Below are 19,442 nucleotides of genomic sequence, written 5' to 3' on the forward strand. Positions count from 1 at the left end.
AAAAATAAGGATAGCTTGTCTTTTCAATATTAATATAATTTCTATAAAACAAAACTTCTATGAATAATACCTACTTAGCTTGAGCTAAACACGTTTCGAAGTGGTTGGTTATAAAATAGAATTTCGACTTTCAATAAGTATTTTTGGTGATCCGAGATTTAAAATAAACTTTTTTTTTCTATTTTCAGACGTTTTCTACACGAACGACCCTTCTCGGACGGACAACATCAACTTGAATCTCTCAGAGGTGCATATTTATCTATCTACACTCCTCTATAGCGTTACCCCGTGACTTATTGTATATTAACTACTTGGCCGGAAAGTCTCTCACCCGGTACAAAATTTAAGATAACAGGCCTGAGGGATATAAAGATGCAATGAAGATTACACTAACGAAATCGCCATGATCTCCCTTGTGTTATCTCGTTTCCACCGGGATCCGCTTACCTAACCTGAAGATTTGACAGATCCGGTTTTTTACAGAAGCGACTGCCTGTCTGGCCTTCCAACTCGCGAAGGTAAAACCAGCCCGATATACTTATAGTGCGGTATGTACTATAAGCGAAGCGCATTTCTTAGGAATGTAGGTTTTCTCACGATTCCTTCACCTCTGAGCACGTGATAATCATTTATAATAAACAAATTCGAAAATGCTGACCACTCGATTGTCTGAAAGTAAGATGAACTGTGCTTCGGAGTGCACGTAAAGCACTGGGTCCCGGCTACTATTTACTTAATTATGTAGTGGTTACATGGGCGATGTCACGGGATTTTAGTGACTCAATTGTATTCCGTCGTCAGTCGATCATTGACTCACACTAACAACCCAGACGTGAAAAAGAGAAAAATATTATCAATAAGCTGTAGACAAAACAACGGTCAACGGTCGGGCGCGTTGTGTCGTTGCTGTCAATAGAGATTTTTTCATTTTATTTTATCTTATTAATATCACCTGGACGGATTTGCGGTTAATGACAATGGGTTTGTACCCACTATTAAATTACATGGGACTTAAACATAGCTGGCGAGGAGCTCTGCCTACCCCTTCGGGGATACAGGCGTGATGCTATGTTATTGTTATCTTATACAGGGTGTTAGTGACATCGTAACGAAAACTTTGAGCAAACTTTGAATTAATTTTTTTTATTAATTTTTTCAACAGGATATTCCACTTGATATCAACTCAAAATCATGGTCTGAATTATACCCCTCAGTATTCGTTACGGTGTGACTAACACCCATAAGTACTTGTATGGTTACCTGTACGTACTTATACGGAATGTAACATCGTAACGAATACTGAGGGGGATGATTCAGCGCATTATTCTGAGATAATATCAAGTGGAATTTTCCATCAAAAATTTTTTTTTTCATTATGTCCGGCTAATTAGTTAGTTTCATACGCGGCAAATATGCAAGTCACGTCAAAAATAACATTTTATTTTCTTTGCTCGTGTGGATTGTGAGATCAATGACCAACCTCGTCAACCCTGCTGTCATTACATCAGGGGTTAAAAAGGCCAAAAAGTAATATTGCAATTTGATATTTGCGCATATAAAAGTAAGAGCGCAATGCAATTGTTTGCATGTGAAATCGCAATATTACATTTTTAGATGTATTGCTTCGATGTGGCCTTTTTAACCCCAATAGTTAGTGTATTCTAAATAATCCTTTTGTTTTCAGTGGTTAAAATGCGCGTTAATGTGCTAGAAGGAGCATCGAACGAGGTTCTACACGATAGCACGACACACGGCGCTGTAAGCACCTGTTGGGGTGCACAACCAATAATTAGTGACGAAATTCCTGCAATCACGAGGGTTGACAGAAGAAATCTCGAATTGTAGAATCAAGTCTTTTAATGAAAATAAAAGGCTGAATAATAAAATCAACATCAAATACTTATTTTGTGAGAAAATGACTATATGTCAAGGTATTTTTTTAAATCTTGTAATATATCAAATTAACCAAAATAAGTTTGGACACCACAACGCAGGACAATTATTTATAACTAATAACATAACTCAACGAGAATCTAACTTTTTTAACTAACCAGCCATGTACGCGACTAGTTGGGTAGTTTCCTAGGTCAAAAATAAATTATGAAATACTGATTACTAAATACAGACACATACAAAACGTTTTCTTTTTTCTATTCAACTTATTTATTAATTTTAAAAAAGAAACGTGAAATAATAAGTGCGACATTTCGTCACGTTTTTTTATTACGTCCCAGGTTGCTTTTTCATATAAATTCCATAGTAATTTCGTATTTTGACGTTTAGTAAAAAGTAACTAATTTGACTAGTTGGAAACTACCCTATTCTTACCGCTAAGAAGTAATCCGGGGCGCACACAGACTGTCAGTCTCGGTCGCACGAAAGCGTAAATAATAAATTGCTCCAATAGCTAGTACTTATAAAATTAGCGGATCACAAAAAGAATCTACTAGTTAGGTACCTACTATAAATTGTGAACGTGAAAATACTCAAAATGTAATATAACTTAAGAAGTGTAAACATAAAGTTTGTTATTTGTAAAACGATCTCTTTGACTTAAGTTTCAGCTACTTTAAGGACAGAGAAAAGGTGTGGGTACATTACGAATAGCACAACTCCCCAGAATATTTTTCTAGAAATCACTTTTTAGACCTTTTTTAAGCGACTTCAAAAAAGGAGCTTATGAATTTTTATTATTATCAGCCCACACCATGCCACTGTAGGTCAAAGGCCTCCTTTTCCTCCACTCCTCTCAAATTTCAAAATTTTTAGTGGAAATGCAATACCTATTCGGTTTCAGCAAAAAGTTTTTTTACTGGAATACAATTTCCAAATGGTCTGTTTTAAACATGTTTCCATTTTGGCCCTACCTATGGATTAGTCCCTGTAGATTAGGCAGTTTTTTTTATTTACACCTAATTTATAAATTCATATTTTCATGACATTCTGCATTCCTTCAACAGCTCTATTGCTATAACTGTTAAGGTATCAGTTTTGTAAAACTAAGAATTTGTAAATAATTATACTTTTTGGTGGTTTTTAGGGTTCCGAACCTCAAAAGGCAAACTGGAACTCATAGGATCACTCTTTCTTTTATTTTCTTTATGATGTTTCCACCGATTTGGTTTTGACATAAGTTTCTTTTTACATGCTTTTGCATGAGGAATTTATATTCCAGTTTTTATATCACTGAATTGTTTTTGTACATTTGTAATATACATAATTATATTTATTTTAAGAAAAGTGATCTGAGATCAAAGTAAATTTAGTAATGTAGTAAATAGAATTTGGCTTTTTATATGTCACTTTTCCATTTTGACATGTCAGAACACTATCCCAATCATCGGACAAATAATAAATATTTTAAGACGCACACGTTGTTTTATTTGCCTTAAGAATACAGTTTTTAAACAGGAAAAATTAAAACCCAGCTGTTTAGTATTAAATTTCTATTCTGTATGTTTGAGCTAATTACCACTATTAACAACAAAACTTAATCAAGGTTATGTAACCAGAAATAAATTAATATTTGTCTACCTAATTCATTCAATTCTTGATTAATGGATTTTGTGTGATCACAATACTGCCAGTATCAAGTAATGATACAAATATTTACTACTTATCTATCTATATTCTAGAAAAATATAACAGTGAGACATACCTATAAAGGGTGTTAGTGACATAGTAACAAACACTTTGAGGGATGATTCAGACCATGATTCTGAGTTGATATCAAGAGGAATGTTAGGTCGCAAAATTATGGAACTGAAATTAATTTAAAAAACACTAAAATTTTCATCAGGAAATTCCACTTGATATCAACTCAGAATCATGGTCTGAATTGTCCCTCTCAGTATTCGTTACGACTTCACTAACACCCTGTATAAATAAAATACATAATTTTAACAGTCATATAAGAATCCACAACTACTTATGCATCTGAGACTAGAAAATGCAGTTACACTCACTCTTTACTCCGAGAACTATCAACTGATTCTGTGTCTTCCTTGAATGCAGCCCTATGCAGCTCATATAACTGCATCAGTTGTTCATCTGACATGTGGTCTAATAATTTAGGGTCCAGATACTGTCCTACTTCCTTTTTCTTGACTTGGTTTAGTGGTTTCATTTGTTTTGCCAGATGGATAGCGTAATCCTGTAAACAGAAGGAAACATTAGCTTATAAATCATAATTTATGAAGGAAAAGATTTCAGATATTATTTTTTATTATTTGACTACAGACTACTAAACAAGACATACTGTCCACTCAGTAAGAAATATCCTTGCTTCTTCAGGATTACATTGCTTGTGTCGTTTGAACTCTTCTCTTGCATAGTTGTCACCGAGGATCCTGAGTTCCGGAGGCATGGCTCGGTGTACTCGGAATATCAGCTTATACAGCTTCCGTACACGGTATGCATGATCTCGGGCAAACATCCTGTATAGAATTTTATAAAGGTAAATATAATTAGGTACTTAAAAGGATTTTTGGTTAGATATCTTAATAATGTGTACTATATAATGGCTGTTAATATTAAAACTTTTTTTTTTACGATGGAAATACCTATAAAAAATATTAAATATATGTTTGTTAGAAATAATTACGACCTATACATAAAAATAATAATTACATAAAGAATTTGAATAACATCGAAAAATAATAGAAACGGTACAAGTTTGTTTTTGTAGTTTTTAAGGTTATAGGTAATTGGTTACTTACAGAAATCACTGCCTGATGACTAGAAAATATAATACGTTTTCAAAATCCTTCCGTTGCTTTGTATATCTAAGTAAGTATGAAAAGAAACCCGACAACTGTTAAAGTTATTTTTCCAATTTGTATTTCCAATTTTTTTCAATATTTGTCTTAAGTTTTTTTTTCTTTTGCCCATTTAAGGGAGAGGCTAAGATCCTAAGACCATTCTGCCTAGTTTTTAGTACCAAGGGCCAAGTTCAGTACGTAGCTCGTAGGTACTTATAATTTTTTGTTTTATAATTTAAGAATGAATGAACGGGGGGTTTTTTCTTCGTCGGATTGATTACACATTGTCTGATCTGCTCTAATCATGAGGATCTGCGGGACACGCAGAGTGGACAAAAATCGCCGCTAGCCAGAGGAAATACACTTCTCATCAAAAAAATCGAAACACCTTGCAAGTTTACGTTTTGTCAGGATTATCAGAAAAATGTGTACATTTAGGAATAAATGTTAAATGTCGTTTAATAGTGAGTAATATGAGCTTATCAAATCTTAATGTTAATGTTCTAAATTTAAATGAATTTTTCATAGGTTTCGTATTTTGTTAAATGAGTCATTTTTATTCCGTATGGAGTATAAAGGAAATGGATAAAACAACACACGTAAATGTAAAAAAAGCTAAAAAACGTTTATTTAATAACTTGTTTTCCCTCCCCGAGCTCTAATTACTGCTTCCATACGGTTCTTCATCGATCGGATGAGAGTCACGATCACATGCTGTGGTATATTGTCCCATTCCTCTTGGATTGCATCTTGCAGCTGGCTAAGTGTTTCTGGGGCAGGATCTCTTGCTCGAATTCGTCTCTTTAATTCATCCCACAGATGTTCAATGGGATTCATGTCCGGGCTTCTTGCTGGCCATTCCATAATAGAGATATCGACTTCGTTAAGATAATCTCGTACGACGCCCGCGGTGTGAGCCCTAGCATTGTCGTGCATGAATATGAAGCCGTTGCCAATAAAATGTGCATAGGGCATCACATGAGGCTCGAGACACTCTTCGACGTACCGATGGCAGTTTAGTGCAGGCAGACGTAGCCCAGACACGAAAGCAAGCTCTGTCTTACCGTCGGCGCTGATTCCTCCCCAAACCGTCCACGAACCGCCACCATAGCTGACCTTTTCTTCAATGCAGCATTGTGCATAGCGTTCTCCGTCTCTTCTGTAGACCTTGTTCCTTCCGTCGTTACCATACAGCATAATTTTACACTCATCAGAAAAGAGAACTTTGCTCCACTGTAGGTATGACCAATTTAGGTGCTCACGTGCAAAGTTAAGGCGCGCTCTTCGATGGTCTGCAGTTAATTTCGGCCCATTTGCTGGCTTATGCGGTACCAGTCCACGATCCTTCAACCTTCTTCTAATTGTAGAGTCACTTACAGCCACCCTTCGTACAACACGAAGCCGCTGCTGCAGTTGAAAAGCGTTAAGGCGTCGATTTCTTAAAGAAGTTGTTACAATAAATCGATCATCTCGCTCAGAAGTGACCCGATTCCTGCCAGATCCTGAACGGCGCGTGAACAAACCAGTCTCCCGATAACGTTTATAGACTCTATGAACAGATGACAGGCTTAGATGCAGTCTTGCAGCCTCAACACGCTGACTAAGGCCAAAATCCAGCAATGCCACAACTTGGGCGGCTTCTGTGGGCGAAGTATCCATACGTTTTAGAAAAAAAACCTTTTTTCAGACGTCCCAAAGTCACAGTATTGAAATAAAAAACAAAAAGTTTAAGGATAGGCGCCAATTTTTAGTTTTTAAACGCTAAATGTACTCCAACCCTAAACACACATTTGTCTCAAAACAGTGATTCATTTCGTTTATAAGATAAACAAATGAAATTCTAATTTTGAATTTAGAATTTTCGCTTATTACTGTAATGGCCAAACTGCCAGCTATACATTTATGTATTTTTTTTCATCGTATGAATTCTTTTTTGTGTTAAATTCGGACAGAAACAATGAAAACGGAAGTGTTTCGATTTTTTTGATGAGAAGTGTATATAGGATTTTATAAATCGAACATCATAAAATGTGGTTATATCCTATTTCCTCTCATAGCGGCGATTTTGTAATAGCTAAATTCAATGATACACCTCTTTTGGTACCTACGTACGAAGTTTTAGCAAAACAAGCAAAATGTGAGATTCTGGCAGCTTAAGTATTTGGGAGAAAAGTTCTAACGTTGGTCACCCTGGGAGTGTTTCTGTATAATAAAAATCAAAAAATAGAGTTGTAGCAAGACTAGACAAGTAGACACTACTGTCCTATCAATGTACGTACATCACATTCATGACCATATTGTTCTGAGGATCAATGTATGTCCGTACAATACATCACATGCACGGCAACACACATACATACAACGTACATCAGTTTTCCACTGACTTCACGAGGGAAAACAAAAAATAATAATTTTGTATTCAATATAATGCATTAAGATAAAATCTTATCGAAATCTTATCATTTGCGGTCGAGAGCGGACTTTTGTAAACAAACTGTTTGATAAACTATGTGATAAAATGGTTTGGTGATTGTGTGTTGTGATGTTTGTCAAATAATTTGAGAGAAGACAACAAAATTTCTAACCATGAGGTATAATAAGCAAGAATTAGTGGCACTGGCGTCTCAATCGTCACAAAATTTCGACCGGGAAGGGGTGATGGTGATGAAAGAACGGCAGGATGGATTCTTTAGACGATCTGAAGGTCAGTGGTGCATGTATTCTGTTCCGCGCTAAACGAGACCATGATATTGGATATCTTTGGATGTACATTGTTTTTACAGCTTAAATTTCGATATTTATCGTTCATGATCACTATGCAAAATGCGAATTGGTAATTCCTGTTTACGTATGATTGACGACTGAAATGGTTATTTTAATCTTGTCGTACGTTACCACTTTACACTATCAACATACGTGTGGTAGGTTTATCCTCGTTTGTGTACTGTTATTTGCCCTTGGTAGTATAACCTCTGCGAATTGCTAGTCATAACATAACATAATTTAAGAGCCACGCTCCTGTCGGTGTAGCATTCTCCATTCTTGTCTATCAAAGACCAATTGCTTCACTTCACGACGTTCGCCTTCTCTTTAATCTGATCCATGTAAGCTCTTCTTGGTCTTCCCCTTCCTCTCTTTCCTTGTAGCTTCCCTTCTATGATGTTTTAATAAATTCATTGTGTCTTATTAAGTGTCCAATCATCTTGTGTCTTCTGTCTTCAATAACTCTCAATATTTGCCTTTTTTCCCTTACTCTTATTAGTACTTCCTCATTAGTAATCCTTCCTCATTAGTAACTATACAACCCTTTTGGCGCAATGACTTAACGTAGCATGATTTGTGTGTATATCTCTCATTTCATGTATATTAAGCTGTATACCTGTAGCCTAGTGCAAAACAGACATATCATCTTATAGTGATAACTAACACTCGCTTCAATCCAAGTAAAAAATTGTTATTGTGAGATTTCATCTACTAACATGAATACCTTAACATTCCAACTGTCGCTGAAGAGATCAAGAATTACCAAGAGAAACATCTAGAGCGACTAGCCGAGAATCCCCTCGCATCAGAGCTTCTAAACCTCACATTGTGGTGAAACGACTGAAGAGAAGCCATGTTGTATATAGTGGGAGGCTGTGACACTGGTTGTAGCTCTTGACACGTCACTTATCCACTCAGCGAAACTGCTTATAGTCTAGAGGACTGATTGTAGTTTAAACCAAGAAAAAAAAACAATGTAACATAACATAAGCTCAGAACTATATCCCAATGAGCGACTTTCCAGGCTACATTCACCAAAAACAAAATAGATGGCATTGTACAGCTTTAACATGATAAATACCTATTTTGTCATTACTCGGATACATAATTATTCCAAAATACAATGTAATGGCAAAAGCATATATAAAAATAATTGTCGCTTGATATTTGGCTCATATTATGTATAGAATTATGTTGCCACCTATACTTCTTCTCTTTATTGTGATCAGAATTATAGTGAGTGGAAGATGGGCGATGTAAATGTGACTGAGTGTAATAAAAAGGGTCATCATTTAAAAACGAAGATAAAAGATGCATATGTCTGTTATGGAATAATTTCAATGGCTGGTAACATTAAGACCTGGACCAGATTAGTGCACAACAAAGAGGAATTGAGAAAATGGTGAAGGCCTTTGCCCGAAGGCACACAGATTTGGTTATCGTAGATTTAGGAAAAACTTTATAATGATACTTGTATTTCTGATATAAGGCTATAAATAAATATATAAATAAATATATAAATAAATATATAAATAAATATATAATATAATGTCTGTTATCCATCAAATTAGAAGGTTAAACAAAGGAAAAGCTGTACAGTGCCATTTATATTGTTTTTGAGGAACGTAGCCTGGGAAGTCACTCATTGGGTTAGTCAGAGGTACATCCATACTTTAGTTTTATCCAATTTTTTTTCTCTATATTCTATCTAAGTTACCTGAAACACGTGTACGTGTTGTTTTATTATTTGTTTAAAACTAACTTGAATGTTGTATACGCCTGTAATGGACATAACATACGGTCATTGTCCATCGAATTTTATTCATGTAATTTTTATATATATACCGATGGTGTCTTTAAAATAGTTAAATAACTAAATAAATCCAGCGTAAGATGAACTAAGCACCCACACTTCACTGATGGTCATATTAGAATCTGGTTTTTCAAAAATGTGCTTATACGGTTTTAACTATAAGGCGACCATATACATGAATAGAGCTTGTGTCTTGCATACTAAGCTGTATATTATTTTTAGTGCAAAAGAGACATAATCTCTTGTCTCTTTTACACTAAAAGTATGTATACAGCTTAGTAAGAAAGATGAAAGATGTAAACTCATGTCATAAATTAATTTTACACATTCTATTATCATAAATGCCCCTTGACAATCATCTTATTTCCAAATACAAACAATACATGCAAAAAAAAGTCAATGACCAGTGCACCTGTACTCTGGACTTTTACCCTCAGGATTCAATGTCTAAATGTTGTATTTTTGTATTCAAGTTTAGATATTTATTAAAAATAAACCTCAGTTGCTTTATTAAATTTACAATAGCAAAAGCGTACTGTGCAGCTTTTTTACAGCTAATTATTTTTTATTAATTACCTTTAGACTTAAAATCTTTTGTTAATTACAATGCTAAGAAAATAGAAGCACTGTACTATTATAATAACGCTAATTCTAGAGATCTCATCTTAATTAGCTTTATTTTTCTATGTGACCTCTAAAGGCTGTTTACCCTAATTGTCGTTGCCAAATGCCGTTTAAAATAATTGTAGGGGGCTGGTTTTCACTTGGCGGGTTGGACGGTCAGACAAATCTTCAGGTTAGGTAACACCCTGGGCGCACCCTGTGAGAAACGGAGACAATGAAACATCTATAAACATTTTCCTCATAATATATTTTCAGTTAGATTGCTTATTCTGAATTCCGTATCATAATTTAAAAAACGCAACACTACATTCTTTGTTGCTTTGCTTCAAGATATTGTGTAATATCGAAATTTTAATCGAATTGTTGCTTCTATGCTGTTCTGGGAGCATATAAAAAACATAGAACACGTTCAGCTGCTTCTCTTCCCGGGCATGTTGTCAAAACCGACAGAGGGATTGTGTCCTCTAACATGATGGACTAATGTTATGGGCGATAGGCTGATCCCTTATCACCATAAGGTTCATCATATCCATCTTTGGACTTCGTATCAACAGTGGCTGCAAGTTGTCTTTGATTACTTGTGGCTCTGCCCACCCCATTAGGGATTACGGGCGTGAGTTTATGTATGTATGTATGTAATCGAATTGTTTCTGTATGTGCGACGCGGTCAAGACCGTTAATTTATTTATACAACCACAGTGTCTTTAATGTTATTAAATACAATTGTGTACACGTGATTGGTGCTCAATTATTTGGTAATAAAAATGTAATTAGGTAAGTTTGAAACCGGTGTGTGTTGAACCGGACCTTTCAAATCAAATACATTTTATTTGTGTCACTCGGTACATAATAAGTAGGTGTCAGAATAGAGCTACTGTGACCGTGATCCGTCTTTCACCTTCAGATTAGGTAAGTGGACCCGCAATAAAAACGTAATAATATCGGATTATGAAAAACATATAAATGTTTCTCCTTCATCGTTCCATCATTACTGAGGATCGCGAACACGAATGATTTCTTCCCATTCCAAGCCTTTCTCTGCTGCAGGGACAGCTCGATGCAAGTTTCCCCCAACTGTCATCCTCACTGCCCTAGTGAGGTTCCTTCCATCTGCCCCACGGTTATCAGCCTCTCCAGACTATGCTTAGTAGACCGCATTATGTAACCGCAGACACTAAGAGTTTTCTCGTTACAGATGGGTGAAAGCCGTTTGGTAAAGTCGAGCTCTTTTAGAATAGATTTATTGATTCTCATTGCACTCCATGGAGTTCTGAGCATCCTACTTTAACCCCACATTTCAAAAGCGTCGGTCTTACTGCAGTCACGACTTCTCAGGCACTTAGCCGATTCTCACACTGCCCCGCATGATGCAGCGTAGAGCCTGGATGCGTGTTCGTCCGTTGCTTTTAAGTATCTCCGTTTGTATAGAAAACACGCACGGTTTAACACAGAAAATGCATCCACGCGTGTTCATGCGGAGCAGTGTGTGCGCCTAAATCTCTGCACCGTAAAAAAATGAAGATCAATGTACGATCTAGTAATGTACTGTTGACGACAGGTCGACATGGCAATCGGGGCATGAGGTGAGCCGCGGAGGCGGGGTCGCCCCGCACACCCGCACAGTCCCCGCGGCGTCTTAGTCTTAGTGTCGCACGAGTCCGTATCGACCGCGTTTATCGATTATAATCTCGCTCACATAATTTATAACTATTGTGTTTTAAAAATGGCTACGGTTGCATCTTCGTCGCGTGTTCAAGCAAAAAAACCAATAATTCACTCTCAAGCTCGAGAACTAGCTAGAAAAGTATTAGAAAATTGTGACATTGAACTGAAAAATAATTGTTACAAAGATTCTTTAAGTTTTTGTAGCGATACGTAAGATGATTCAGATGAATAAATATTAACTTAAATGAAAACGTGGTATTATTTTATTCACATTTTGTTACATACATAATAAAAATATATCGATATTGAAAACGTCACGTCACTAGAGAATTGCCATGTCGACCTGTCGTCTACTATAGTTGTATATGATGATGACAGATAGGCGCTGGCATCAGTCAATACTCAATAGACGTAGCGATTGACGCCAACGTAGAAGAACGTAAGTGTATAACTAATTTCATATGTCGCTCAACTGCGCTGCATCTACAGACCTTGGTTTCCACAGAACTGATTGCCATTCGGCCCACAACAAAAGCCAGGTTGCACTATATTACTGAAAATAATAATAATTTAAAAATAATAATGTTTTTTCTGTGTAATAATTTCAATTTTGTAAGGAAGTTGATCTTGACTTGTTTAACACCGGTTTTGCAGCGGCGAGGAGATTACTCAGCCAAAGGTTGTTTGACACCTAATCTCCTTTTTATGTTCTCTCTTTTAATTTTAATTTGCCTGTGCACAACTCTGATATCATATTAACTTAGGGTTATCAGTGAAAACCTGTAATTACTTTTCAAGTGTTATGTTTGTTGTCTACTTTCTGTATTTTGTAACTGTTGGTTTTCCGTAAATAAATATCATCATCATCATCAACAGCCTATATATACGTCCCACTGCTGGGCACAGGCCTCCCCTCAATCAACCGGAGGGGGTATGGAGCATACTCCACCACGCTGCTCCAATGCGGATTGGTGGAGGTGTTTTTACGGCTAATAGCCGGGACCAACGGCTTAACGTGCCCTCCGAAGCACGGAATCATCTTACTTTTTCGGACAATCAGGTGATTCAAGCCTGAAAAGTCCTTACCAAACAAAGGACAGTCTCACAAAGTGATTTCGACAATGTCCCCATCGGGAATCGAACCCGGACCTCCAGATCGTGAGCGTAACGCTCTAACCACTAGACCACGGAGGCTGTTAAAATAAATATAACTTTATTATATTTTAAATATAACACCGTTAATAATGAGCAGATGTCAATTAATACAGGGGAACCAAGTAATGAAGTCCCTTGCGGATTTGTTACCTACATGCAGAACAAAACGACCGCTAGACACAAAGTCCGCCAGACACTAAGTCCGCCAGTCGTCGGGATGCCCAGGCTGGGATTTATTGCAACCTCTGAGTATTGTATATTTATACTCAGGAATTGCATCAGTTTCTACACATTATACATCAGTTGTATTTGTCTACCACGTCCTTTTGTCTCCCATGATACCATCCGGACAAATAAAGAGTTGACAGTATTCGAAAATTATGCATTGGCCATGATTTGGAGCCAAAATATACATTAATTCAAATAAGTGTAATAGTTACAGGCGTCCGACATGAAGGTGTTAGGTGTTATGGTAATGGCAATTCGTGACGTCACATGTCACTGTAATACAAGTTACATCAAACACCGTAGAACTGAACGGAGCCCCACCACATTTACCATGGATGTTTCTGGCTTTAGATGAGATGAAGAGAAAAATAATACAGGGTGTTAGTGACATCGTAACGAATACTCAGGGGGATGATTCAGACCATGATTCTGAGTTAATATCAAGTGGAATTTTCCGTCGCATAATTCATGTTTTTTTTTTTAGTTTTTTAAAATGATTTTCAATTCTATACTTTTGCGATGGAAAACTCCACTTGATATTAACTCAGAATAATGAGCTGAATCGTCCCTCTCAGTATTCGTTACGATGTCACTTACACCCCCGACCAGTACGTACAGGTAGCCATACAATAGTAGGTGTGGGTGTTAGTGACACCGTAACGAATACTGAGGGGGATGATTCAGACCACGATTCTGAGTTGATATCAAAATGTTAGTGTTTTTATAATTATTTTCCGTTCCATACTTTTGCGACGGAAAATTACACTTGATACTTGATTATGGTCTGAATCACCCCTCAAAGTTTTCGTTACGATGTCACTAACACCTGTATATTGGAAAACGTATTTCTGTTGTACCTTCAGCGAGTTAAGATGTGTAATGTGATCTGGCCACACTAGCACTGTCTGGTCCGCTGCGCACAGTTGCCCAACACCTGCGCAGCACACAATGCGTTCAGAACTGGGATTACATGGGACATTTCAGAATTTCAGAAGAAATATAAACCATGTCGACATTGCATTGTGTGGAATCTGTGGTGTGGAATAAGGTGTTTAGGTACAATCACGTCGAAGAGGATATAAAAAAAAGTATTTCAGACTAAGTTTCTCCATCAGATGTTAGTAGTATCACAAAATGCGAAAGTAACTCTGTCTGTCTGTTATCTTTTGACGCTTAATCCGCTGAACCGATTTTGATTAAAGTTGGTATGAATATGATAGTTTGAGACCTAGGGTATAACTGGGGCAAGAAAGTTGTCAGAGTTCTATGACGTCACAGTTACACTTGCTCGGAACTCAAATAATTGAATGTGTGATCTAGTTAGTATATGTTTTTGTTTACTTCCAGTAAAGAGTTTACCTAAATCAAGAACCTTCTGTTGCATGAAACTGAAGAAGTGCAGCCATTCTACTAAAAAGCACGTCATACTTCCTTTTATGAAAGGGGATATTTTCATATTTCCCTCGCTTCCATAAATAATTTGCAAGAGAGTTATAAATATACCAAGAACTGAATGACGGGGATGCTTTCATAGGTATTTTTAATAAGAAGTTATGCACGATTGTAGTTGAAGGATTTCTTTAACGTTTTTTTTTATTTTTATCGTAGCATAACAGAGCTCAACCTTTGTATAGCTATTGGTACAGCACCCTATCGGTATAGAATAAGGCATACGTACGGGAATTCTCCTCTTCGGTCTTATTTTACTCTTCAATCGTATGGGCGCCAGACGTCACACACACAGGCGCGAGTGTGCACTTTTTTTTTTGACGTGACTTATTGTAGATTTGCCGCAGATGGCATTAACTACTTGGCCGGACAAATGGGGAGCGCTGAAGGCTCTCAGCGAGTCTGTGTAAAACGAGGTGTTTTGTATGAATTGTCCGGGATGTGCTCTCAGTGAGCGAGTTCAACTTGCAGTTGAACGATTTTATTGTGAAAGATAAGGAAAATGCTAATCTTTTACGCTCACCTCGAGCACGAACAAGCGGGCGTTTTAGGCTTCACCTGCAGAGTGTGCGGAAACAGACGTGTGAGGCCTTTGATGATGGATCTTTTACGCTTAGAATAGGCGGATGTTTTTATTAGTCTATTTTGTATTGCTTTGTTTTTTCTTCGGAAATTGAATTATTCTCACTAAAAAACAAAACAATTTGAACAGGCGTAGGGGGTTGTTGTTACTATTTAAATAAACATTTTTAAGCCCCACCTCGTAGCATTCTTGAGACGTTTTCGATTTTCAATTCTAAGAAGCGCCATCCAATTAGAAGGATTACATTGCTACGAATATTCAACGAAGTTCGGGTATTTATTTTTGATTTAATTACTCAGGTAGGGTACTTAGAGTGTGAGCACACGAAAACGTTAGCATTGCTTTCCACTCCCGCGCCGTAAAGAGCTTTAAAAAAATTCGTGTCAGTGTTTGGCCCAGTTTTTAATTTCTGATCACAATTTCAAACTTCTTTTTATCGTAAAATGGCGTTTCATTCCTGAAAGAAACTCTGTAAAAAGACCTGTCTTTCAATTGGCCAGGATGTACGATCTTCATGTACTTGTTACTAATATTTTACCTCTAAGGCTTCTTAGGAAGAACGTTGAATACTGTCAATCCTAAAATGATCTGGGTAAATAGGAATATTATTCCTTTTGAAGAGTGGGTCTAAACTTCCTTCTACTCACCGTTTCTGGAAAATGAAATGTGAAACACTGCAATTCTCTGGAGGGAAATAAGGATTATAGCGATGTACCTACATCTGAAACTAGACTACGCGAATATTACTCTTTGAACTAAATCGAATAATATTCGGTTCTATAGCTTCAAAGAGGCTTTACGTGGAAAACATTTTGTATAGTTTTTTTTTATATAAATTTACTCTTGCGAATGTAGGTTTTGAATGTAGGTGGTTAATAAAAACGTAAAAAACACTAAAAACTATGGTGGTGTTTTACGTTTTACATCACAGTTCGGCGGGCGAGACAATGAGTTCCTGGCAGGCCGGGATCGATCTGATAACGTAACTTTGAAAGGAATTTTAAAGTGCGAGATAAAAATATTTTATTGTTACTTTTCCCCATCACTGCGAAGTGCTCATGATTAACTGACAGGTGCCAAAAACATATTCTCTCGGCGGCCGAATATACTGACCACTGTGAGTGACTACAAAGCCGATAATTCCCTGCAGTGAGTGCACTTTAAATGGATCTTCTGTGTACAGTTTATGCAGACCTTGGAGATTAGACCTTGCTTTAGAAAAACACCAGAGGCTCTAAGGCCACATTAAGATGCAAAAGTAAATGCCCCATGTCAACAAATGTCCAATAGCAATATTGCTATTTTAGGTGAATTCGTCAACAGCCTCCGTGGTCTAGTGGTTAGAGTGTTGGCTCAAGATCTGGAGGTTCGGGTTCGATTCCCGATGGGGACATTGTCGAAATCACTTTGTGAGACTGAGACTGTCCTTTGTTTGGTAAGGACTTTTCAGGCTTGAATCACCTGTTTGTCCGAAAAAGTAAGATGATTCCGTGCTTCGGAGGGCACGTTAAGTCGTTGGTCCCGGCTATTAGCCGTGAAAACATCTCTACCAACCCGCATTGGAGCAGCGTGGTGGAGTCTGCTCCATACCCCCTCCGTTTGATTGAGGGGAGGCCTGTGCCCAGCAGTGGGACACGTAAATAGGCTGGTTATGTATTTAGGTAGGTGAATACTAAAAGTAAGTCTGGTCATAATAATCTTTGATCTAAAGTGAATGTGTTTAGGTATATATACCTGTATGTCCGCTTCACTCATCTCAATAACCCGTAACTAATATCAAATTTCAACCCAACTGCTCCCGCACTGACAACTGACGCGGCCATCAATCGACTGTCGACTCCAGTATTCGATTAATAATCTTATTATTAGCTGGCGCGAGGGTTTATTTTAAATTCGGAAATGACTACCGGTGCCTTGTATGGACGAATCCTATTACAAGTAATTAGTGTGCAATGGGAAGTCGGGGTGATGCGGCCAGAGTTCGATATTCGAAATTCGTTTACGAATAAAAAAAAGATATTGCTTTATATTACGCGTCGGGCGGATGTACCATTGACTAGTCCAATTGGAAATATAGTTGAAAGGTTACGTTATGTTTGCGCTAGATGCAGGTGACGAGGAATGTAATACATATCCATACTAATATAATAATGATGAAAGTGTGTGTGTGTGTACTACTATGGGTCACTATGGGTTACTATGGGTCTCTTGAGGAGGCTCGGTGTCGCTCAGCGGGCAATGGAGAGAGCTATGCTCGGTATTTCCCTGCTCGATCGAATCAGAAATGAGGAGATCCGCAGGAGAACTAAAGTCACCGACATAGCTCGGAGAATTGCAAAGCTGAAGTGGCAGTGGGCAGGACACATAGCGAGGAGAACCGATGGCCGATGGGGCGGAAAGGTTCTTGAATGGCGACCACGCGTCGGACGACGCTCAGTGGGTAGGCCCGCTACAAGGTGGACCGACGATCTGGTGAAGGTCGCGGGAAGCCGCTGGATGCGGGCAGCGCAGGACCGGTCGTCGTGGAGATCCTTGGGGGAGGCCTATGCCCAGCAGTGGGCGTCGTACGGCTGATGATGATGTGTGTGTGTTGTTTGTCCGTCTTTCACGACAAAACGAAGCGACGAATTGACGTGATTTTTTAAGTGGAGATAGTTGAAGAGATGGAGAGTGACATAGGCCACTTTTTGTCTATTTCTAACCCCCCACTTCCCTAAAATGGGGGTGGAAGTTTGTAAGGAGCATTCCGCAATTTTCAAGGTAGGCGAACTATTTGTGACTAACAAAATAATTGTTTTTTTTTTGGAAATTTGCTCCCGAGTCCTTGAAAGAGATGGAGGGGGAATTTTATATGAGACTTTTCGCAGTTTTCATGGTAGGAGCTGAAAATTAGTACACAGACTCTTTGTTACCAACGACAAATACCTGTCTTGTTATTTTTTGGAAATCTTCCCCAGCCCCTAAAATAGGGGATGGAAATTTGTGTGAGACTCCACAAAATTTGAAAGATAAATGTTACTCATGGTTTCCGATACACTGATACTGATGTACTGACGGGTTTCTAGAACACTCTAACGTTGTGTGTTCTGTCTGTACGTGCAGGCACGATTGTTTCACGTCATTCACATTGATTTCACTGCTTTTGATTTTGGTCTATTTTTTTTTATAATTAAGATGGGTTTGCTCTTGACTTCGTTCTTCCACAAGAAGAAGAAATCGACGTTGGAACGAGCTTACCCAGAAAATGCCTATTCACCCGTGATTTAAAGGACCCCAGGTTATAAGAGTCAGGAAACACCGACGCCGGCAGCCTAATCCATTCCTTGGCAGTGCGCATTATGAAGGATGAAGCGAAAAAGTCTATTCGATTATAATCTAATAATTGTTAGGTATAATTAGGGAATGCAATCCCGACTCGAGATCGCAAATTCGAGATCCGCGGGATTGGAAATATTAATCCCGAGAGATCCCTAAGTTTTCGGGATCTCGTCTAGTTCATAAAAACATGTAAAGTCAGGATGGCTGAAAACAATGAAAACTGCTCGTTTGTGATAGTGAGTTTAATTAAAACAAAGTATTTTTTGAAATGAAATAAAACCTTTATTCTTCAATATTACTAACTAAATAATTAAGTTTTCTTTTTTTTTTTGGAAATCAGCGTAAACAAAACAAAAAGTATAAACTGAAGGAGATTCGCCCAATCCCGTCAATCTCGAATGGGATCTCGTCATATTATGTTTCGGGATTGGTCCCCAAAAAATTTAAATACGTCCCACTGCTGGGCACAGGCCTCCCATCAATCAAATGGAGGGAGTATGGAGCATACTTACTGACGCTACTCGACTGCGGGTTGGTGAAGGTGTTCTTACGACGGCACGAATTCATGATTCAAACCTGCAAAAACCTTACCAAACAAAGGACACCTTTACAAAGTGGTTTCGACAATGTCCCCATCGGGAATCGAACCCGGACCTCCAAATCGTGAGCCTAATGCTCTAACCATTAGACCACGCGTTGCCAAATACCTCGATATAATTGATTATTGCAATATAATCTGTACAGGCGACTATCGGGCACCAGTACTTTGCCTTCCCGATTTCCGGTTTGGTTTTCCGATTTCCGGTAACAAACTCGGTTTCGGATTTGGTTTTACCGTTGTACTTTTTCAGATGGGATTAATTCGTTTCGATTTAGTTAATTAGTTAGTTAACAAGTTATAAGACTGTGCATATAAGTTGTGCATCCTATAACGATTTGAACGCGAAATCTCTTCAACTGGATATATTTTCCGATTCACAGCAAGCTCTGAAGAGCAAACTGACAAGGTGCTATCTCCATTAAAAATTAGTTAATTAGTATAGTTTATTTGTTTTTTGTACCAACTAGTGCAATAATATGATAT

At 37.7% G+C, this 19,442-nt stretch overlaps 3 protein-coding genes across 5 annotated transcripts in view; 2 read left to right on the forward strand and 1 right to left on the reverse strand.

Moving 5' to 3' along the window:
* Positions 1-3,370, forward strand: part of LOC126380086 (calpain-C) — a 56,517-nt gene extending 53,147 nt beyond the window's left edge. For both annotated transcript variants that reach the window (XM_050029307.1, XM_050029308.1), the window contains 2 exons: positions 189-247; positions 1,685-3,370. In XM_050029307.1, the coding sequence (XP_049885264.1) occupies positions 189-247; positions 1,685-1,711 (86 nt within the window). In that variant the 3' untranslated portion in view covers positions 1,712-3,370. The remainder of the gene's footprint in view (positions 1-188; positions 248-1,684) is intronic.
* Positions 3,371-3,431: 61 nt separating this feature from the next.
* Positions 3,432-4,901, reverse strand: LOC126380169 (succinate dehydrogenase assembly factor 3, mitochondrial). The gene is made up of 3 exons (XM_050029442.1): positions 4,719-4,901; positions 4,259-4,436; positions 3,432-4,153 (listed from the first exon to the last, which is right to left on the reverse strand). Exons 2-3 carry the CDS (start codon positions 4,433-4,435, stop codon positions 3,962-3,964), a joined length of 369 nt encoding a protein of 122 aa, XP_049885399.1. The 5' UTR covers position 4,436; positions 4,719-4,901; the 3' UTR covers positions 3,432-3,961.
* A 2,198-nt stretch (positions 4,902-7,099) lies between these two features.
* LOC126380068 (type II inositol 3,4-bisphosphate 4-phosphatase) overlaps positions 7,100-19,442 on the forward strand; it is a 68,459-nt gene continuing 56,116 nt past the window's right edge. For both annotated transcript variants that reach the window (XM_050029262.1, XM_050029263.1), the window contains exon 1: positions 7,100-7,464. In XM_050029262.1, coding sequence (XP_049885219.1) covers positions 7,347-7,464 — 118 coding nt within the window. In that variant the 5' untranslated portion in view covers positions 7,100-7,346. The remainder of the gene's footprint in view (positions 7,465-19,442) is intronic.

The sequence above is a fragment of the Pectinophora gossypiella genome, chromosome Z, assembly GCF_024362695.1.
Source record: "Pectinophora gossypiella chromosome Z, ilPecGoss1.1, whole genome shotgun sequence".
NCBI lineage: Eukaryota > Metazoa > Arthropoda > Insecta > Lepidoptera > Gelechiidae > Pectinophora > Pectinophora gossypiella.